We start from the raw sequence: 23,612 nt of genomic DNA on the forward strand, positions 1-23,612 counted from the left end.
GTGTGCAAGAAATACTGAGGGGAAATGTGTCAGTTTAAGCCTTGATGGGTGGAGCAATGTACACAATGATCCAGTAACGTGTGCCTGTCTGACAACAGAAGATGGGGTTGCATATATTTCAGAAACAGCAGATACATCGGGAAATGCCCACACAACAGAATATTTTTAAAAAGTGGCAGTGAAAGCTGTAAAACTGTGAACAAAAATTCAACTGTCATGTGCGCAGTTTTGTCACAGACAATGCTGCAAACGTGGCAAAGATGAGAAGATACTTAGAAGAAAGGTAAGGATGCTCCTTAATAACATATGGCTGCAGTGCCCATTTAATGCATCTTTTAGCCAAAAACTTAAGTAGGTCTTCCCCAGGAATAAAAGAAAATGTTGTTGAAGTCAAAAAACACTTCTGTAACAACCATTTTACGTCAGTTTCACTGAAGAGAGCAGGAGGATCCAAACTAATTTTTCCTCAAGATGTTCGATGGAATTCTGTGGTTGATTGTTTTGAACAATTTTTTAAGAACTGGCCTATTCTCATAAAACTATGTGAAGAAAACCGTGATAAAATAGATGGAAGTATCTCATCTAAAGTATCTAACATTGGATTAAGGAGGAATGTAGAGGATATGCTCAGTATACTGAAGCCTATATCTATAGCCTTAAACCTCAGAGAAATTGTTGCTGTATTGCTGATGCTGTTGAAATCTGGAAGGCACTTCAAGAGACATTGAAGAAAGAAATACCTCACCAGAAAGTTAAACTGAAGGCAATAAAGAAGCGACTGAATCAAGCACTAACTATCTCATTTTCTTGCGAACATTCTTGACCCCAGATATAAAGGTAGATGCCTAACTTCTGAAGAAGATGATGCTGCCATGACATGGGCATCTCTAAATCACTCCTCAGTTATGCCAGTCATAATAAATTTCAGAACCATTTAAATAGTACATGTTTACTGATGATGTTTTGAACAAAGTCACTCCCCTGAATTGGTGGAAATCATTAGCCAGGCACCTTGAAACAGAGTTCCTTCAGTTGCTAAGCCAACTTTTCACAGCAGTAGCAGTAGCTTCCTCTGCAGGCACAAAGAGAATATTTTCATGGTTTGGTATTATTCACTCAAAACTAAGGAATCAACTGGGAGTTGAAAAAGCAGGAAAACTCGTATTTCTGTTTCATCTATGAATAAAAATGACAGTGGGAGTGGAGGAGAGCTAGCTTTAGAAGTTTTAAGGACAGCATACGTTTTGTGTTGTGATGACTTGTCTGTTAGAGTTTATAAAATTTGAAAATTAAAAAAAAAGTTTAAGGACAGCCGTCAGCCAACAACTAAAGAGACTACTGCAATTGCAAATGTGAAACATTTATGTAACAAATAAGATTTAGTTTAATAAAAAAAAATGCTATTGTGTTTGTGTGTGTGATTTAGTTCTTATTCCTAATGTACTGCTGCTGCATCTGCAAAATGATGTTATCTAAAACATTACACAAAGTATACCCTCCAAATGCTGTAAAATGCTGTATCGAGTTGTAAATTAACATGTTTTAGTTATCAGACTTGCACCATTGTTTAAGAAATACGTGAAGTAGTATCAGTGGGAAACTTGATTTAAATCAATTATTTTCTCTTGGTGAATCAATTATTTAAATTAATCCACTCTGCTGCTGGAATAACTGAATTAGGCAAATTACAAGAGATGCTTTTGAAAAGCTGTTGCCCTGATCAAGCAGCAAACTAAACAGAAACTTTGAGCTGCATATTGAACTACATACAGAAAATAAAGGCACCAAACTAAACAGAAACTTTGAGCTGCATATTGAAGATTCAAAGACTTAATTCCCTGCTGTACTATCAGAAACTAATCGTACTAAGGTGACAATAGTTTTGGTTGCATCTACAACAGACAATTTTACAACTTAAATTCACCATCTGTGTTAACAACAATGAAAGGTATAACATAGAAAGGATTCAATTCAGACATTTAGTGTTAGAAGAAAGTTTCAAGAAATTAGTATTTTTATTACTGTCAAGTCTCGTCAACACTTCGGCTTCTACTGGCAGATTATGGCTATATATAATCAGATTCTACTAGCAGATTATGGCTATAGCAGTTACCCCACTTTGGGTTATGCAAGTCTATTTAATAGTAGATAACCTTTACAGAGGAGATCTAAACAAAAAAGCTTTTTTGCACAGAATCTTTTCCAAGTATTTATAAACTTGAAAGATTGTGGATCACACTGAATACTGCTTCCTGACCCCAAAATGCTCTCTTCTTCCTAACTCATACTTGGGTATAATCAGGATAGACACTGATCTTAAAGTCTTTGTATAGCACATCCACTATAAATCTGAGTACTTGAAACTGTTTTATGTATGTATACAGAAATGATCAACTGGAGTCATAGTATTTTCATGGCTAACCAGTTGATTCTGCCCTAAAAAGGTTGTAAAGTCAGGGTCTCATTCTGGGCTCAGAGGTCTGGCTTTTCAACAGGCTCCCTCTTACACTTTCCACATATGCAAGAATGTGTTGAGTCCCTATATCATGAAGGGAGAATCAAGAGACTATTTCACACACAGAGATCTGAACTGATGCTAGTTAATTACAACAGCTCTTTGAATAAATGAAGTTTTGTCTGTTCTCCTGAGAGATAGTAAAAAATAAGCTTTAGAATTGCACAAAAGTCATTTTAATTCAACTACCCTGAACAAGTCTGTTATACAAAGCCAAAGTTCATTGCCCAAAGAAAGTTTTGTTCAGAGATAGTAAGTAGAAACAGTTTTTGTAGAAAAAGATTTGGCATAACTACAAATGGATAAAATTTCCGAATGAATATTTTAAATTCTAATTTAAAAAAGAAAGACATCTTTAAGGGCTGCCACCACCACATTTGAGGTTAACTCTGGCTATATACAGAGAAGTAAAAAAAAGAGATCGTCTAACAATATTACAATAGTATGACTATACTTTAATGTCAGAAAAATACCACATTACACAGCGTCTTTCATAAAGCATGTGTTAGAATAGAATCATGGTGTTACTATACATGTACTTGAAATTGGCATCAATATGAATAAACATAGCTACCAGTGTTGAGTGGGCCTTTCTAAACTTCTATCTGTGCCACAGGAAAGGGCACTTTTACTAAGGGTTATGTAGCACCAATCTGCTACCCTTCAAGGATCCATGCAAATTATTTCCATTAGTAGGCAGTCTGGTCCTCACCCAGGGTAAATGTTTAAAGTCAGTCTGATCATCTCCTGCCCTATACAGTCTGCTAATTTGACAGCTGTGTGACCTGAATGCTTTTCCTTTCTGCAGTCACCCATATCTACTGAACTGGTGATCGTGTGCTCATCTGTGTTGGAATAGTCTTGCTTTTGCCAACACTCAGTGCAGCTGCTACTCCAAGCTGCTAAGACACAGATGGGAACAGTAATTACAGTATTCACGACTAAATGTTTTAGCTATTGTGATTTAACTACAACCTCACCTGCATTAAAAAAAATTGTATACACATACGACACTTGACCAAATAGACTCTTAGGCAAGATGGCGAGGACTCTACAAGACCAGAGACTGGATAATTAGCATGTTTTGATTTTTTGGGAGGAGAAAGTTTAACAGGAGTTGAAGATACACTGGGATAGTGAACAGAATATTACCCATACTAGATTTTTGTGGAAAAAAATGATGCATCATCAACTATGCCTTTACAGACCAAGTACACACCCTTACCTGGCTCCTAAGATATCCTTTTTGGCCAGATCAATTCCAGCTATAACTTTCACCCTCACAATTTGTGTGTTTTCCTGAAATATAAAATAAAGATATTATATTTTGATGGAAATCCTGAATTTCAGTAGCAAATATGTTCTACTTATAGTCCTTACTAAATACTACCATCACTTAATCCCAGCATACCAAAAGCAGAGCTCAGTTACTTTGAATTGCCAATATCCTAAAATTATCATGATATGGTTGGGAAATGTCCTCCAGATTATACATTTCTTTCCTGGAGGACCAAAAGAATGGAAAGTCTGCTCAACAGGATGAATCAGGCAGTAAGGAAGGAAATTTCCAGAGAGAGGATAACTGAAAGAATAAGGGATTGTTATAAACTGTAAACATCTTTCATTTGCATATAAAAACCTCACTGTTCATTACTGCTGCAAAACATTGCTTTATGGAGCACATTTTACCTCAAATGTTAGGTATTGTAAAGGTATTGTGAAGCCAGATCTAGACTAGAAACTTTTGCTAGTAATATTGATTAAGGGCGTGATTTAAAAAAAAATACATTTGTATACTAGCAAAAGCCTTAGGGTAGACAGTTACATAGACATAAGAGTGCTTTTGCCAGGGGACTGGTATAAACTATATACTGGCAAAAGCACTCTTATTGATATAAATTGAGTCTGCGCCAGGAGGGTTTGCTAGAATAGCTATACCAGCAAGCTTTTTCTAGTGCAGACTAGACCTCAGTATCACTATAGTTTTCATTTGTTTTGTTAAATTCTGTGTGTTCCTGCAGCTAGGGTGGAAATGATTGCTCATTATTCAGAGTAGGGCAATAACAGCTTATCTTAGGAACTATATAATCAAAACAAAGTTAGCATGCTGTGAGGCTCTGTATACCAGAGCATAGGGTACCCTATCAAAATTCATGAAGTAGACCTCTTGAGATGACCCAGAAGATCAACACAACCAGGAATGTTAGAACTCTTCCAATGCCATTTTGGAAGGAGAAGGATTAAAAATTCCCTCCCTTGATAATAGTTTTGTAAAGGACTAGTAGTTTGAGACCTCTTTGCTAGGACACCTGAACAGCCAACATCAAGTGCAAGAAGCTCTGTGAAGTGGAGCTCAAAACCAGAAAACATATTAATGAAAGCAGTGGGGGAATTTGTAGGAGAGGTACAGCTATCCATAGTGGGTTAGTGGCAGGTAGAATCATTTCACAGAAAGCAGCATACCACTGTCTACAGGATTCAAAGACATTTACCAGTATGTGGAATCAAATCCTTGACACCTGTTACATGTTGTCATATACAGAATGCAAGAAACAAAACAATCACCTCCATAAGCATTTGTTTGAAATTTAGTGACTTTCTTGGTATGGACATGTTATTAGGATGGAAGACCAATAAACTATGAAGCGTGATTACCAAGGGATGCTGCTACATGGCTGGCAATCACATGGTCCCCAAAAGCTTTGGTAGCATAATACAACTGTCAATGATGACCATAAAACAGTCTGGATGGATATTGAGTTTAAGGACCCAAATGGATCAATTTCTATGTGATGCTTGACCCGTAAGGAGGCTGTGGCCCTTTGGGATTTGCCATGATGATGATGGAGTGCAAGAAAAATATTTCTTCCCCACAACCTCAGTTTGAAGACCAAGGGATTCCCACCTCCTCAAACTTTCAAATTTTTAGAAAGTCACTTTGGGCTAATAAGCTTGAAGATATAATGCTCAAATGATAGTTTGGTGTGCTCACCACATGGAAGAAGGCAAGGACATGTGGTGTGGGTTTTAACCAGGCTACAACTTTTATTACTCAAATTACATCCAAGCTTCCTGCTGGAGGACAGCCCAGCATAGTAATTCCCACCTCACTGATCCTTTGCCCATTCTTGGGGTCTCCATCTGTAGGGGGAGCCAATCATCAACTAGGAAGATCTCTGGGTGCCTCCACTCACCCACTAGCATCTTCCCCCCTTTTGGGGGTTGAAGCAAGAGGGGATATTGACTCGCAGCCACATTGGTGGGGCAGTCCCCCTGGAGTAGTGCCACACCACTTGATTTCCATTTGTTCCCAGGGGGTTAGATACGATATCCTTATCTCAAAGGAAGATGCCCACTACACTACCTTTTTGGATCTGGAGCCTAAACCAGTGAGTTCCTGCCCTAGACACCTGCCAAAAGTTGTGACAATCAAATTACTCACATAGGTCCAAACTGTGACCTTTGAATGGGGGAGAATCCTAACCTTCAGTAGGCCAAAACCCAACCCTGAGGTTTTGCTGCAAGGAAGGCAAAAAACCCAATCAGCATTGGCCAATGTGGTGGTATGAGGAAAAGTTCCTTCCCAACCCCAAAGCAGCAACAATCACAACCAGCAGGGACCTAGATAAGAGAGGGAGGGTGGATTAACTGCTGGAAACCAGCAAAAAGGAAGTGGCTCTGAGCATATTGCTCTTATCATGGCTCCAAATCTCATGCCAAATCCCGTGAGACCTTATGGCTCCAAATCTTGTGAGATCTCAAACCTACCCCAGAAATTATGTGGGGAATGGAAATCCTGCAGGACCGGTCCTGTCCTATCCTTTTGCCCTCTCCCATCGGAGGAGCTACCAAAACAACAACTCACAAGGTTTGAAACCCTCTTTTGCAAAGCTAGAGGTAACTACGTTATGCTATTTTTGCCACCTAAGTCTGTTAAACATATTAACTACAACAAATTTTGGTGCTTCAGTCATTTTTATCATCATAAAAACAGAACAAGCAGGTATTAGATTTGCTAGTTTGTTGAACTGTTCAATGAGGGAGTCTCCAATGAGTAATGAGGAGTAAAAAAAAAAAAAAAAAAGCAGAGTGTAATCAGTTGAGCTCATGACCTAATACTAGATTAACCTAGTAAATATACAAAGCTAAGTACAGCACTTTGAATATACTAGACTGTTGGTATAAACAATGTATTCTTTATCAAAAAGCTTCAATGCAAGAATTAAAGAATGAATGGCATTCCACGTTATGCACTGAACAGCCCAAGACAAAAATGAGTTTATGTAATAGTTCAATAGGCTTAAGGGAGACAAAATTCAACAAATTCCAGCATATACAGAGCTTCTCAGAAAAGGAGATAAAGTTTGCACACAAATTTCTTTAAGTAGTCCAAGTACTTTTATTCCCCTGAATCACTAGGCCTGCACATCACCCAGTGTTAAATTTAAGACTGCTAAGATGCAGTCTCAAGATTTTGTAGACCAAAGAACTCTTGAAAAGGCACAACCTGAGACAGCGTTTTCAAAACTGGAGACCTACTCCAGTCTGCTGCTTTGTGTGATTAAAATGAAGTTTGGTTATATAAAAACTTGGGTGCCAAAGGTAGAATCCACAAAGGAATTTAGGAGCTTAGCTTGTTTTCATGTTCCTAACTTTCATTGATCTCAGTGGAAATTAGGAGCCTAAGTGGCTTTGTGGATTCCATCCCAAGAGCCCAAATTTATATACAATATATAGAGTTTAAGGGGAGGGGAGGAGAAGAAATGGCATGGTAACACCATACTTGCACTGTTAAAACTGGAAGATTAGGCAGCAATAAACACACATCTACTTCAAAAGCAGATCTGTCGGTCACAGGTAGAATTCTGTACTAGTCATTACAACACACAAGGTGGGCAAGGTAATAATTTTTATTGGACCAACTGGGGCCCTAGCCCTGAAGAAGAGCTGTGTGGCTCGAAGCTTCTCTCTCTCTCTCTCTCTCTCTCTCTCTCTCTCTCACTCACAGAAGTTGGTTCAATAAGAGATATTGCCTCACCCACTTTGTCTCTAACGTCCTGGGACCGACATAGCTACAACTTAACTGTATTAGTCACAACATGTCAGTTGGCCATCATTGTTCCATCCATCTGAAAAGCTTTAGTAGTGGAATCGCGTGGAACAAAAGTCCATGAAGGGGTAGGAATAGAGGTCTAATCAACTCTACCAAGTTAGGTCAACATAAGTTCACTTGCATCAACAGTTATAAATGTGTCTGCACTTAAACCAGTCTCCTACCAGTGTAAGCTGCCAGTTACTGTGACGCAGTACCACCACCCCTAAGAGTGGCACAAAGTCATGGTTATCCTAGTGAGGTCAACGCAGCATAAGCAGACATTGCATTAGTTGTGTCAACTAAGAGTCCTCTGGCACATATTCCACAATGCCTCTGTCCCAGCAACAGTGATCATTCCAGTCACAATTTTGATCTCCAATTCCCTAGGGTCACAGAGGCTGGAAGCCTATTCTCCTACCACCACCTCCTTTAGGCCTCCTCATATGTATATGTGAAATGTCTTCTCCTGATTGTCCACCATGGTGAACACACCAAGCAGTTCACCTTTGCTGTGTGCATCCCATTTCTGAACTGACCATGACAGCTCCACACACAGAGAGAGCTACTAGATGTCTTCCTATCTGGAACAGGCAAGTGGTATAGGATCTCCCTGCCCTGTTAAAAGAAGAGGCTGTGCAAGTACAGCTATGCATCACGAATAGAAACATTAATTTTATGAGCAGATGTGCAAGGGACGCTGGCAAAGGGGCATGACAGGGATCAGAAACAATGCAGCATGAAAGTGAAGGAACTATGCTAGGCATACCACAAGCCAGGGAGGACAACAAGAGACCTGGTGCTGCATCGCAGACCATCCACTTTTACAAAGAACTGCATGTCATACTTGGCAGTCACCTCATTGGCACCCAGGAGATGATACCTTGGAGCAGCCTATAATGGAGACCCTCAGCTGGGTCTGTGCCTTTGTCATCCTCAGAAGTGAGATATCAGCCAAAAATCACTGCCTGTGAAAATAGTGCCAATATATTCACTACCATTTCCCTGTATCCGTACCCAGAAGGGAGGAGGGGGCGGTCAAAACATGTAGCAACATGTGACAGAATGCCCCTCATCCCCACCACATTCACCATGGTTTTGTGCTTGAGAGTGGTTTGTAGCAAGGTACTCCAAAGCTATAGGGTAAATATGTATTTCCTATTAAGGATATTTGTGAGAGTCATGTAATTGGAGTTTTGAGACTTATTTTCCCCCTTTTCATTGTGACTGTAAATCTAACAGTGTATCTGTCTGTTTTTAGCAGCCGCGTCTGGCATGGTGATCTTGAGGAGTCCCCTCCCTCACTGCACTGTCTGACCCTGATCAGGAGGAGAAGGAAGAGGACTAGGAAGAAGATGTTCTGCGAGATTTTTCAAGCCACAATTGTCTTGGACCACGATCAAAGGTCTTAAAGGGCCCTTTAGAATGCAAAAAAGAGTAGAAAGACTGAGCCTACTGTGGTTACTGCATTGAGACAGAGAAGCATTGGGAAATGCACCAGGACATAATGGGGTTGCTCACATAACACACAGATGTATTACAGAACATGGTTGGCTTACAGCCCAAAGATCCCACACTCAGCAACCTCTGAAGAACTCCTTGGTTGCTGCTCCTTACACCCTTCAGTATTCCACATGGCACTGTGGTGTACATCCTTACCTCTACCACCACAATGGGGGACAAAAACCATATATACACATATACGGACCTGTGAAAAATCACAGGTCTGTGTGTATGAAACCACAATGGACTGCACTGAACTACTGCTTACATAAATATTTACTGTTTACTTCTATTTTCACTTAGGATTGTTGGCAAAATCTTTTACCCTAGTACATTTTCATTTGGACTTCATTGTATGAAACAGCAGTTAACAAAAATCAAATTCTATTTTTAGAAAACCACAGCATCTTTATGAGTTCATACCAAAAATTGCAGAATACCCAGCAGGAGGCAAAGGCCCAGTGATATTTATAAATGTACTTCAAACATTGCAGAACTCATAGTAACAAGCAAAGACCCTACCAATATAAAATCTAAGGTACACAAGACACTTTTACCGGAAGTAACAGAACTCTACTGTGACTCACTGGTAAGGTGCTTTTTTAAAGCCTCCCTCAGCCACAGAACTCCACAGATGGCTCTTCTAATAGTCCCCTAGCTGTTCAAATTCAGCAGACAACTGGTCAACCTCACCCCTCCACTCTAACAACAGCTTTCCCCCCTTTGCCTCATAGATATTAAGCAGACTACAACATACAGCTATAACCACTGGGATGTTCTTCCTCACCAAGATCAAATCTAATGAGTAAAACACTCCAGCATCACTTCCATCTACCAAAAGCACATTCAGCGGTCATTCTGCACCTGCTGAACCAGTAGCTAAATCATTCTTTGGTGCCTGTTGATATGACTAGAGTATGGCTTCACGAACCAGGGGAGCAAGTGGTAGGTTGGGTCCCCAGAATCACTACTGGCATTTCAATATTCCCAAACCAATGGCAACCCAGCAATCAGGAAAGACTGTCCCCACTGGCAACTTTCTGAACAGTCCTTACAGATACAAGCATCATGCACCTTCTCTGACCAGCCCACTTGGATATCAGTGAAGCATTCCCCTAGTGATCCTTTAGCACTTGCATACCGGCAGAAAAGTAGCCCTTTCTATTGATATATTCTGTGGCAATGTGGTCTGGTGCCAAAATAGGGATATGTGCGTCTATCATATCACCACAGTTCAGGAACCCCACTGCTACAAATCTATCCACTGTTTCCTGTACATTACCGAGAGTCATAGTTCTATATAACTGGAGACATTTAGTAGCCTACACACATGGATCACAACAGCCTCCACTGCAGATTTTCCAATTCCAAAGTGATGGGACACTGACCAGTAGCAATCCAGTGTTGCAAGCTTCCAGAGTGTAAGCACCACTTGCTTCTCTATTGTCAGTGCTGCTCTCATTCTTGTGCCCCTCTGCTGGAGGGCTGCGGGAAGCATGGCACATAGACCCAGGAACGCGGCCTTTCGCCTCTGAAGGTCTCGCAGTCACTGCTCATCATCCCAAACTTGTATTACAATACAATCCCAGCAGTCAGTTCTCCTTTCTTGGGCCCAGAAATGGTGCTCTGCCATGCAGAACTGCTTTGTGAATGTGTTCAACAACCTGGCATTGTTTTTCATTGTGACCATCAGCTTCAATTTATTATGCTCAAACATCTCTGCATCATCCTCAGTGCAATCTCAACTGTAGCAGTACTCCATCAAGCTGTGGAAATATAGGAGAACCATGCATCCTGCATTAGCAATGCAAATGAGAACTGCCTGGTGTTGACCTCGGCAAGCTCCGGCATGCTTCTGTCAGAAAGTTGGCAGACACTGAAAAGCACCAAGTCTCCTTTGTATGGGTTGGATTCCACTGTTCACTGAAACTAGTATTAGACTCTAAGATCCATAGGCCAGAATTACAAATGGAATTTAGCACTCTTTACAAAATAAATTTGAAATTCCAGTCTTTAGAAATCATGCAAACCAAATAATCAAGACTTAGTCAACATCAACTGGTCTACACAAAAATAGGACTAATGCTGAATGTTTGGTGAAAATGGAGTCTAAAAATAAACTAATTACAGAATGGTTTTTGGAGAAAGCTAACTTTACTGTTATGCTTATAGTATACCTCTACCATTTTAAAATAAATATTCTATACACCAAAACTACTTTCAGTCTCATGGCAAAACTTGCATTAAAATTGATTTTAACAAATCAAATACTGACAGCTTCTTATGCCCCAGTTACGTCAGCAAGTACACGACCAGTTTTAAGAACAGTGTTTAACTATCAAGACGGTAATTAAGTAGATCAAATTATACTTTCAGTTAAATCAAGAAATTTACTGTTAATACTGGACATGTTATTTTGGATCTAGAATCACCAGGAGCATATATGTGCTTTGTGGCTCTGGTATGGTAAATTGGTAAAGTGGTAAACTGGATTCAGCCATAGTGGAGATGGAAACATAGGAGCTATGTAGGAACAGAGCATATTCAATGCAGACAGAATCAGAAAATTTAGCTACTGCCTCTAAAACTTCTATTCAGCGTATGCAAGCTCATTTTCAGAGATTTCTAACTTGGCAAAGTTTGGGTGGATTTTAATGAGGTCAGCAAGAGGCACATCCAACCCCCACATCGTGTGCAACCCCCTCTGCTAATTTTCAAGGTCCTGCTCCAAAGCATGGAGGGACTATGCAGAGGTCTTCCAGCGGGTATATCAACTCATCTAGATATTTCCCTAGTTTTACAGCGGACTACATAACAAGCACTAGCGAAGTCAGTACAAACTAAAATTTCATACAGATAATGACTGGTTTATATTGCTCTATATGCTATACCCTGAAATGTAAGTACAGTATTTATATATGGTAAAAATAAGAAAGTAAGCAATTTTTCAGTAACAATGTGCTATGACACTTCTGTATTTTTTATGTCTGATTTTGTAAGCAAGTAGTTTTTAAGTGAGGTAGAATTTGGGGTACACAAGACAAATCAGACTCCTGAAAGAGGTACAGTAGCCTGGAAAAGTTGAGAGCCACTGGACTAGAGCATCTAAAAAAAATTCTTACAGTTCTATTAACAAGAAGGAAAATGTGACCTGTTTCAACTGAAGCTTTCTAAAACAAGTTCAGCCTGAGGCTAACACCAAACATGGAAGATTTCAGCCGACACAGTTAAAGTTTGGCAGCATTATAAGCAAACGAAAAACAGAGTCTTATGATAGAAAGTGTTAGGCAACCTTAACTACAGATGGATCTACTAGCTCAGTCTATAAGAATATGGACAGTACCTTCATGCCATGAAACAGCTGAACATTGTATGAGACGCTTGTTCATCAGATACTATCTAGACTGCTAACTGGTAAACAAAGGCAATTCTGAACTGTTGACTATACTGGTAAATCGAAAAAGCCTACACGTGTATAAAAGTAAACAAAACCTTTTCAAATTTCACCAGATCATGTGACTAACAACAATTAGAAGCTGTAGAATGTGTGAGGTAATGGCACACCAGCGAAACATGATTGCCACGAAGAAGCTATACTTTATGTTGCAAAATTTAGCTGCACCCAGAACTGAATTCATAGAAACAATCAGGGAAAGAAATTCTGATACAGGTCTTATGTTTCAGACACTGAACACTCCTGCAGTACCTGTAGTGACAGCAATTAGTGTTGGCATGTATCTTAGGAATTTTTCAATACAGATAAAGTTTGTTTTCAGATAGTAATGTACCAGAAGAAGAAGAAGAAGAAGTCAGAGTGGCAGCATGGGAAACAATGGAGTATGTTCACAGTAATAACATGCCTTTCTAGCATTGGTCTCAGCACATTCCTGGTAATTGCTAGAGATCTATTGAACTGTTTTGACTAAAGCAGTAGGAGGAATTTAGTAAATTAAGCATTTAATTAGGCAGAAGGCATTTTCTATGCAGAACATGATACTTGAGAATATTCCTCAAATCCAGGTAGCAACTGGCACACAAGATGAGCTGACTACTAAGCTGAATGTATTTTGAGGACGATCTCTAGAAGGATCAGCGATATTTAATTCCCCAGGTGGAAAAAAAAATTGGTGAATACTAAATTAATTAATTAAATTAATACTCGTTGCAAAGTTACCTATTCCAATATCTGTGATGACTCAAAGTGCTATATGGCCCATCTTGATTCCACAGCACTCTATAGCAGAAATGGAATCTGCTATCCACATTAATGTGTCAATAACTGCAGTAACTGAACCTGTAACCACTACATGTATAGTGTTGATTACAGTGTATTGACACTTATGAACTCTGACAGGCATCATTGTTTTCTAGAAATGTCTAAGTAGTGAAATGGGTATAATGTTTGAAATTAAAGACGAAATTCTAAGTTCAGAGTAGAAAATGTTCAAAAAAGGGCTCTACCTTGGGTTACATGTTAGAATAGCTTCCACAAAGAGCAGGCATTTCATCTAGTGTCATGCTTTTACTCCAAGTGCAACGTTTTCACAACTTTGCTTTCTCAACACTCTGACCACAGCAGGAATTCACAAAGATATTATAAACCATCTAGAGCAGAATAAGGGATTTGGTTTAAAAACACATTTAAAATCTAGCATAAGTTATTCAAGCAGCTTTCAAGTAGATCAGTGTTTCAAGTTGGCTACTCTACATCATCCTCTTCAAAATTTAAAGTATCTAAGTCTTGCACTGATCTTAGTTGGTAATCAAACAATGGCTTGGGGTAAAAACATCCTGTTGTTCTTTGTTCTAATTACATTCTCCTCCCCATTTACATAGGTCAAGAAACGGCCACCACTAAACATAGCCAACAAATGCAGTTTCAAAGCAGAATTAAAATAACGAACGTTAGGGCAAAACAAACACTGAATTAATCAAAAGCATGACAGATGATGTATTAAAATCAATACAATGTGAATTACTAAAATCTTCATACTCTGCTCTGCTCTCATTGTTATACTGTGTGCAACCAAGACCCAAGTTATTCTACTCGGTTTTCTGATGTGTGAGTACTGAAAGCTCAAGTGAGAAAACATACTAACAAGTTAGAAGTTCACATTAAAGTCTGATGGAGAGCATAACAGAATAAACTGAAAGGGAGTGTGGAAGTTGGGGTGCTGATGAAGGGAAGGGAACAGAAGCTAGACTTGAGAGGGATTCTGTGCCCTGCAGTACACAAGGAATAGCCAAAGAGCAGTAGAAAAAGATGACAAGAAGAAGAGAATGAACTAAGGAGCCAGGAGCTGACTTTACACAAGTTAAGTTTTGGATAAAGAGAGACAAATTGCTAAATTTCATTAAAAAAGTCATAACTTTGCTAGACACTAAAATTCATGGACTTAAGACACTGGATTTATGACTTATTACAACAATCTGCAACCCACTAACCCATTTTTGTCCTAAAACTACAGAAGTTTTAACTGGACACTTCACCTTAAATTGTCTCTTACAATGCTTCATCTGGAAGTGAGCATTCCACTGTAATGCCCAAGCAACCTAGAGTTTGAATTGTTGCCAGAGCAAAGTAGTTTTGCAGGGTCCAGTTCATGTCCCTTACCCCACTGCCTATGATAGTACCCTACACCTCAGCTACCCCATGTCTGGGGGCCTACTCCCATGGGCTTATACTGCTCATTATTTGACAGTCTCTCCATCTTCTAGGAATCCCTTTCTACATGTCACCCCCATCTTCCCCTTTGTGCCGCTCCAGTAATAATGTCAACTTTCTTTAGTAAGTTTTGATAGACTATGCCATTAAACAATGTAAGATTAGATGATACTTAACAAGAGTGGCTGCCTGAATACATTGTAGTGACCAAAATTTCTCCAAACTTCCAGGGCTCTGTGAATGGATTCAGGACCAACAGGCTGAGATTACACAACACAGTGATCCTTATTTCTTGAACTTCTCCATACATCTTTGAAATTATGTTGACTCAGCTTTGTATTCCATTGTATAAACTGAAAGTTTCAGTTTCTGCACTTGATCAGTGTTGACCTTGCTTTCCTTGCGCTCTCTCTCATTACCTCTGAAATAAGGACTTCCCCCCCCTTAATTGAAGTGCCAAAAGAGTCTCCCTTCATCTCAAAGTCAATACACCAGGCAAATAGCTACAAATAAAATTATCAAATGATTGTAGTTAAAAAGACAGTCTTGTAACAAACGACAACGCTATTGGGATATATGTAGATATTTAATCCAAAATAGGTTTTCTTCAAGTATTATGTTGCAAGCGTATTATGAACTTGAGTTGTTGCAGACAGCTCAAAAACAGTTTGATAAGCCATTCACGCTCTATCATTACTGATTCTGAACTAGTATAGCAAGCCATGGAATCCCACACGTCTATTTCCATGCTGTTGCATAAAGATATTTTTACATAGATACACTGTAAGCTTTCGCCTCAGGTTCCAATGACATTTTCACCACATGAACTTAACTCCAACTGTTGTAAAGTTTTGAAGTTTACTAGAGACTTGAATGATAGTTATCTGAACAAGACTGTAACAACATAATAGCAATAGAAACACTCAGGATTTTTTAAAAAATATATAAAGACTAGTGTCAAAAGTAACAAAACATTACAGTCTTTTAAAATATGACTTTTTGTTTCACATGCGGAAAAGGAGTCAGGTGCATACTTAAGTTTTCTTACCACAAAATGCCCATTTGAGTTTCATCTTTACAAAAAAGAGTTCCTACCTAATCAGCTTTAAAGGCAATCAAAGCTAGCAAAGCTCAGAAAAGTTTGTCATTAACAGGCAACTCTCATCAGTAAGAAACAATTATTAGTTTGCGTTAAAACAATGGTAACTCATGAATTCGTGCTCCTTAACAGGATGTAACACCTATTCTTTTTAAAGATTATCTACATTTGTTCTATTTCACTGTGTATAATATTTGTCACTATCAGATATGGACTGAATCATCTCATTAAACGTCTGTTGATGCTCATGATTCTTTACTCTTAGTTCTGCAATGAAGTTGCCGAGACAATGCCTTAGTTGCATTATTCTAGCTTTCCAAATTATTTATAAAGAATATTGTCCAGTCATTTCAATCAAATGGACCCAACTAATCAGATGTTCAGACCTGAGTGAGATGAATAAGGTGCTAGAGAGTCAAGAACTCCCACTTTTGCTGCTGCTCCTTTGGCTTGATATGTTTTGCCACAAGTAAAGCTGATTGGAAATTTCCTAGTGATGATTCATCAAGCCTGAAATGTTTTGCCCAAATGTTAGTTTCACCCAGCAGCAGCCAGGACTCCCAGGGCTTGTCCCAGACTCAGGAAGCCTCAAAACCCAGGGTCCTCAGTCTGTGATAGATCCTGGGAGCCCAGCAGTGCAGAAAGAAGTTGACATTGACATTCTTGTCTGTTTCATTGTTGACAATTTCACTCACCAGCTGTTGATCCTAAGGAGGAAATTTTGTTTTGGAAACACCATACAGCAATGTTTCCAAAATGAAGATTTTAGGTTTCTTGATTCATGAAAAAAATGAGGGGGAGAAGAATTTTGGTTCCACTTTTTTTTTTTTTTTTTTTAATTTTTCAGTCCAGCTTGCAAAACTCCCCCACAAAGCCCACCACCAATTATTCCTTCAGTTCTAACCACAAACATGGGTTAGTAGGCAGCAGCACAACTGGAAAAAGTCACATGAGAATAAGCATCTGACTACCAAGTACACTTCGTCCCATTCTACAGTAACTCAGATAGCTCAAGTGTCCTTCCTTCCTTAAAACTTAACACAAAAGTCACCTCTAGGTTGAGATTAAAAGCATGTAAAGTTTCATTCCCAGAAGTTTTCAGAAAGTTTGAGTAGGTGAAAAAATGGCGTGAATGACTTATAATCCAAGTTCCAATGTGATATTATCTACAGCAATCACTGTTTTCTGACTTATAAGTTAATAGGTATCTGACAACGTTACAGTACATCCCAAAAATACATTAAAAATGTTAAAATTGTGAAATCAAGCATTCAAAACCTAGGCAATGCCAAAATTAAGGTTGTCTATGCAACCTTAATTTGGCATCCTTATGTGCTTTATGATAAATTTAGTGGAACTCAGAGAGAATGGGAGGCACCAGTGAAAATTGAAGGAGGAGAAATCAAACAAGTAGAAAGCTTCAAGTACCTTGGATCTGTGGTACAAGAGGATGGTGGTATGGGTGCAGAAATAAAGCAAAGAGTACAATCAGCATGGAACAACTGGAGAAAATGTAGAGGTGTGCTTTGCGACAGGAAAATACCAGTTAAACTGAAAGGGAAGATATACAAAACTGTTGTGCGACCAGCACTAACATATGGTGCAGAAACGTGGGCGACAACGTTAAAAGAGGAGACTAGGCTGAATATGAATGAAATGAGGATGTTGCGATGGATTTGTGGTATAACAAAGAAGGATAAGATAAGGAATGAGTACATTCGAGGGACTCTGAAAGTGAAAGAGGTAGCAACAAAGTTGAAGGATAAGAGATTGAGATGGTATGGACATGTAATGCGAAGAGGCGAGGACCATGTGACGAGAAGAGTGTTAGAAATGGAGCCCCTGGACCACGGAAGAGAGGAAGGCCAAAGACCCATTGGAAGGATGTGCTGAAGGGAGACATGGAAAGTGTTGGACTTAAGACAGAAGATACACAAGATAGTATTGGATGGAGAAGGACCATAATGAACCTTTTTGGCAACCCTGCTTAGTGCGGGAAAAGCTGTAAGAAGAAGAAGATCATGTGCTTTATGATGCAGTCTTTAATTACATGATTGCTTTTTTCCCCCCTCACAGGATCCCAGCCTCATACAGTGCAGAAATTGGAGCTGCTCTGGGGATGAATCAAGGTTACGAAGTGAAGGAGACTGTCTGTAGGACCCAGGGATCATTTGCTGCAGAAGTTGAAAGCTGTGTAGTGAACGAGGCAGAGGGAAGAGAAAGGATGGTCTCAAGTTTAATGCAACTGAATGCCTCCATGAAGAAATGGATTCTATCCCTGCCTCTCCCACTGAATTCCTTTGTTGTTATGGAAGTCACTTTAAATCAAGCTTTTCAGAGGGGGTGACTAATTGTGTGTTCTTGCTGCCTAACTTGAGACCCTAAGGTCTCATTTGCAGAAGTGCTGAGCACTTGCAACTGAAGTCAGTAGGAGCTGTGCTTTGAACATATCAAGTCCTATATAATGATAAATACTCAAAAATCAGGTTTGAAATTGGACACCCCAAATTAGTGGATACTGCTGAGCTTAATCTGTAAAGTGTGATTAAATACCCATTCATCTCACAAGGGTGTTTTGAAAATAATTAATATTTGAACAGCATTCAGATCCTGTAGCAGTGAGCACCACAGAACAGTGCATAGGGAAATTAATAATTCTGTTTTAACACTGTCCAAACCCTGCTGTTAAGTAAATAAGGAATGGGCCACTCATTAAATCATGAAAAGAAAAATATGGACTATCTGCTCATTAAGTGAGCATTGTCTATTCTATGCACTAAATGAGGCCTGGGTCTTGATACTATATATCGGTGTTTCTCAATTATATTTTGCCACGGCACCCTTGCGTGGCCATGCCATACCCTCCGTCGACAAGTCCAGGAAATCTTCCCCTTTTCGGCGGCGTGGTGTAGGCTGGTTTCGGCAGCGCGCTCTCTAAGCTGTTTTCCACAGAGCGCTGACAGCTGTTCGGCGACGCGCGATTTCTGTTAATTTCGGTGGCGCAGTTCTGCTTTTTCACAGAACCCTTCAACTCAGCCCAACACTATTTGAAAAACACTGCTATATACTATGTGATCATGTCATTAGACTTCATCATACTGTATATGCACAAGGGGGTCAACTTAAGGTTGGGTAGTTTGTATGTGTAATTTCCTTGGTTTTTAAAAACCAGACTAACAAATTCCATCATGCGGCATCATACTGACACCACACTGAATTTCAGCAAGGCTAGAACCTTTGATCCATGGCTTAGACCTCAGATTTGAACCAATGGTGTAGCTGATAACAGTAATAAGTGGGCTAACTTTTATGTGGACTTGCACCACAGGGGGATGAGATGCACGCTTTGTGGGTTTCACAGATATTTGCTAACATCTGAGGAATAGTGAGACTCAGGAATTTGAGTTCCATCCTAGGCTCTGAAGGGGCGTGCACTTCAGTGGGCAGAGACTGTCCATTCCTGCAAGCTTGACCTCTTCTGCCCTATTCCCTCCAAGCTGTCTCTGTCCCACTAATGACTCCTTGTCCCAGGTCTAGTCTCTACTCCTCAGACTTCTCAGCCTCCTTGTCCAGTAAGTCCCAGTCTCACCCATGCAAACTCTGCCATCCAAGTCTCCACCTTTCTAGTTCCCCCCTGCTCCTGTTCTCCATCTCCTTGCCCAGGTATTCCTAGTCCCCACCCCCATTTTGTCCTCAGTCCCCACCAACTCCCAGTTTCAGTCTCCCTTCCCAGGGGTCTCATCCAACTTCAGCAGCCTCATTGCCCCTGGCTCCCTGTCCCAGTCTTTTTGCACAGCTAGTCCCAGTTCTTCCTTTGCAGTTTGGCTCCTTGTCAGATTTGTCTTCCCTCCTCTCCACTGGTTCCCAGATTCCTTGCCCTGCCAGCTGCACTTTTTCAGGCCATGACTCCTTACTCAATCCATTTACACACATCAGCTCCACATCCTGCTTCCCTGGGAGAGGCAGTCGTGTTTCAGTCTGTACACAACTTTACAGTTCCAAACCATTACCTGAAATTGCACCCAGTAAGCACATAGGCAGTAATTTTAGAGCAACCCACTTCACAAAACAGGCAGACTCCTCCTTCCACACTAGCTAAAGCTTCTGAGTGATTTTTCAAAAACAGCCTCAGGCAAAGAGCACTGTAAAAGAAAGTCTCACCTGGAGGTGGAAAATGCACTTGAAATCATTGCTTTCTTTATCACAAGGTTAATAGCTGGAGTAAAAGGAGATTTGTTAACATGATTTTTTAAAACTATATTGAGACAGTAGCCTTAGCAAAAGAATTATCTTCCCACTTGTCTTTTTCCTGTTCAGTGAGCAATGTAATACTAAGCAGTTGAGGGCAAAAAGTAAACAGAGATTTTAGAAGCTATATCAAAGATTACTCACAAAAAAAAAATTAAAACAACACTAAGGTTACAAAGTCAAGCATTCAAAAGTTAGGAAATGCCAGAATCAAGATTGTTTGTTTAACATTAATTCAGCCCCTTTGTGTGTATGCATCATGATACATTCTTTGGTTACATGATCACATACTACTTTTTCCACAGGACCACTGCCTCATTCAGTGTGCAATACAGATCGGCTCCTGAGGCAAATCAGGGTTGTGTTGTAAAGAAGACTATTGTCTATAGGACCCCTGCCCTATTCGCTGCAGAAATTGGCAGGTGTATAGTGAATAAGGCAGGGAATTACAGGAAGAGAAAGTTAAGGCAGTTGAAAGATGCCCTGGAAAACTGGATTCTATCACAGCCTCTGCCACAAAGTTCTGTGTGATGCTAAGCAAATTACTTAAACCAACCTTTTCAGAAATGGTTACTAATGATTAAGGTCTAACCAAATTCATGGTCCATTCTGGTCAATTTCATGGCCATAGGATTTGAGAATGATCAATTTCATGTTTTCAGATGTTTACATCTGAATTTCAGGGTGTTGTAACCACCTAGTCCTGATCCAAAAGAGAGTTATTGGAGGTGGAGGGTGCACAGGACTGCCACCCTCACTTGTATGCTGCCTTCAGAGCTTCCTACAGCCAGAGGCGGCTCCCAGAGGGGGATTCCGATCTCTCCCATGCTGCTGGGAAAGCACCCCAGCCAGGGGCTCCTAACTGCCAGTGGTCGATTAACATATAGACCCATGGATGCCCATGCACAGAGGCCCCATCCAATTTGCCCCCCCAGAAAAATGGGCAATCTGAGCCATGGCAGAAGCTGCGAGGGTGGAAGCCCTGAGCCCTGGCACCAGCCTAGGGACCCTGGGAGAAGGAACAAGGGCAGAAACCCCGAGCCCTGTCACCCCCGCCCAGCTGGGAAGGAACTGGACTCGCTCTTCCCCTGCATAGCTGTTCTTGGTGGGAAATCAGACCCACCTCCAGGTACCTCCCAACAGCACAGGGGAGTTCAGATCCATCTCCACCTCTGGGAACTTTGCGTGGCTGCAGGAAACATTGTAGCCACACGACGTTCCTAGGGGTGGAGGTGGGTCTGATCTACCCTGTGCTGCTGGGAGGTACCCAGAGGTGGGTCTGATCTCCTCCTTGAGAGCAGCCATGCAGGGGAAGAGTAAAGTCCTGTCCCTCCCCAGCCCTGCCGGGACTAGCAGCTGGAGCCTGGAGCATGGTAGAAGCCCCCGGTTGGGGCGCCCCCAGTCCAGACCCTTCCTCACCCCTCGAATCCTAGATTTCATGGTGGAGGTCTGATTTCACAGTACGTGGCACGTTTTTCACAGCTGTGAATTTGGTAGGATCCTACTAATGATGCATACCTCATTTTCTGGATATCCAATATGAGAACAGGGGACTTGATTTGCAGAAGCACTGAGCACTCACACAGCTGGAACTGAAATCAATGGCAGCTATGCTTGAATATATACATGCTATATAATGCTAAGTACTCACACACACACACAAAAGTCAAGCTCTATATCTCAAATTGAGCATCCAAAAATCAATGGATACCTATGACCTTAACCTCAGTGCCTCAGCTATCCATCTGTAAAAGTGTGGATAATACCACTGAGAGGGATTTTGTGAAAATGAATTGATGTTTGTGAAGCACTCAGTTATACGCAAAGCTTGCAAGAGAAGTACATTTACATAAAGCATACCAATGTTTTGATACACAAGAGCTGATCAAAGACAGCTTTGGTAAAATATACCTTGTTGGCTCAAAGACAACACTGCAGGCATTTCAGACGGGGCACCCAAGTGCTCTCTGATGGAAACAACTTTTAATCACTACATACCTGGATTATGTATTGGGAGGGACGGGGGTGGGGGGGACGGGACACCATAAACAAACAAAAAAACTTAAGTCCATTTCTTCTTGACAAGACTGTATGCCACCAGCATTGCCTCAAGCAATCGCTCACATTTCGCAGGTATTACAGGTAGCATGTCAGAATGACACCACTAAATTCACCCAACACTGGAAAACTTCTAGGGTCTTACCTACAATAGAAAAAGTCATAGATAAAAAGTTCACTAGTAGAGAGTCATGAAGTATTTGCTACTATATTCCTCCCAGACAGCCAATAACTACACCTAACCTGCATGCATATAGACTGTGTAAATGATATGAATGTATATTACACTCTTCCACATTACTACCTTCAGGTTGCAAACACAGAACTTAAGTTTATAAAAATCAATCTGTGTTACCCAACAGTTAAAATTCTAAAATACCACCCAAATAAGATACACAGAACAATCCCAAAGTTCCTTTGCATGGTCAGAAAAGATCAGACAGAAGAGAAGGTGGGTCATCTAATCTCCTTCTTCCTTCCTATGCACTGTTTACCAACAAGCATCAATTCAGGTTATTGGAATATTGACTTTGGCAGCCCAGGAAGCATCCTACAGATCTCCAGGAGAAAAGGAAAGGCATCAGATTTTGTTCAACTGGCAGGCAATCCACAAACCATTCATAACATGAGGTTAATTGTTCTCATCCAGCTAAAGACTGGGATGTCTCCAAGTAGGAAATTCTGTCACCGCTAGACGAGGAAGTTACCAGGTTAGGAATCCAACCATTCCGCTCGAGGGGCCATCGCGGATGACAGCACGAGCTGGCAGCCAGCGCTCTCTGGGCAGGACGCTGGGAGCCCTGCGGTCATGTTCAGAGTTAGGCAGACGCATCTGGGTGTCGGCGGCGACCCGCAACCGCTCGCTAGAGGCCGAGGGAAGTTATTACAGGAAGCCGCGGGGCTTGTCATATCCCCCGGCCCATCCCCTAACGGGCAGGCTGCCCCCAGCCCTCGAGATGGCACCACACAGCCAGGCCCGCTGCCAACGACAGTCCCAGGCAGAGCCCCTCTCCCTACGCCGTCCGCCACCAGCCCGAGGCCGGCAGAGGCAGCGCAGGGCCCACGGGGCACCCACGACAGGGACTCCCAGGCCCTGCCGCCAGCAGGAAAGGAGCCCTGCCCGGGGGAGGGTCCGGCACTGCCCCCAGTGTGGGAGAGCGGAGGGAGAAAAGCCGCCGCCGCCGCCGCCGCCGCCCTTTCGCAGAGCGAGCAACCTGGGACCGCGCCACGAACTCACCTCCTCGCCCGGTAGCCCGAGCACCTCCGCGGGAGAAGCCGCCATGGCTGGACAGGAAGCGCTCTGCTGCTAGGCCAACGGCCGGAGACGCGCTTTCCTCAGCACTGGGACCTTCCCCAGGTTACACTCCGCCCCTCCCCGCCCTGCCGCGGGCAGGCCCCTCCCCAGTACACAGCGCGCGCGAACAGCCACACC

At 41.3% G+C, this 23,612-nt stretch overlaps 1 protein-coding gene across 1 annotated transcript in view; it reads right to left on the minus strand.

Moving 5' to 3' along the window:
* Positions 1-23,531, minus strand: part of NEDD4 (NEDD4 E3 ubiquitin protein ligase) — a 100,845-nt gene extending 77,314 nt beyond the window's left edge. The window contains exons 1-2 of the mRNA XM_067555888.1: positions 23,418-23,531; positions 3,741-3,814 (exon numbers count right to left, since the gene is read on the minus strand). Of these exons, the coding sequence (XP_067411989.1) occupies positions 3,741-3,814; positions 23,418-23,462 (119 nt within the window). The 5' untranslated portion in view covers positions 23,463-23,531. The remainder of the gene's footprint in view (positions 1-3,740; positions 3,815-23,417) is intronic.
* Between the last annotated feature and the right edge of the window lie 81 nt (positions 23,532-23,612).

This window comes from Emydura macquarii, unplaced genomic scaffold (assembly GCF_026122565.2).
Source record: "Emydura macquarii macquarii isolate MOO-44397 ecotype Brisbane River unplaced genomic scaffold, CSIRO-AGI_Emac_v2 contig_1644, whole genome shotgun sequence".
Classification (NCBI taxonomy): domain Eukaryota; kingdom Metazoa; phylum Chordata; order Testudines; family Chelidae; genus Emydura; species Emydura macquarii.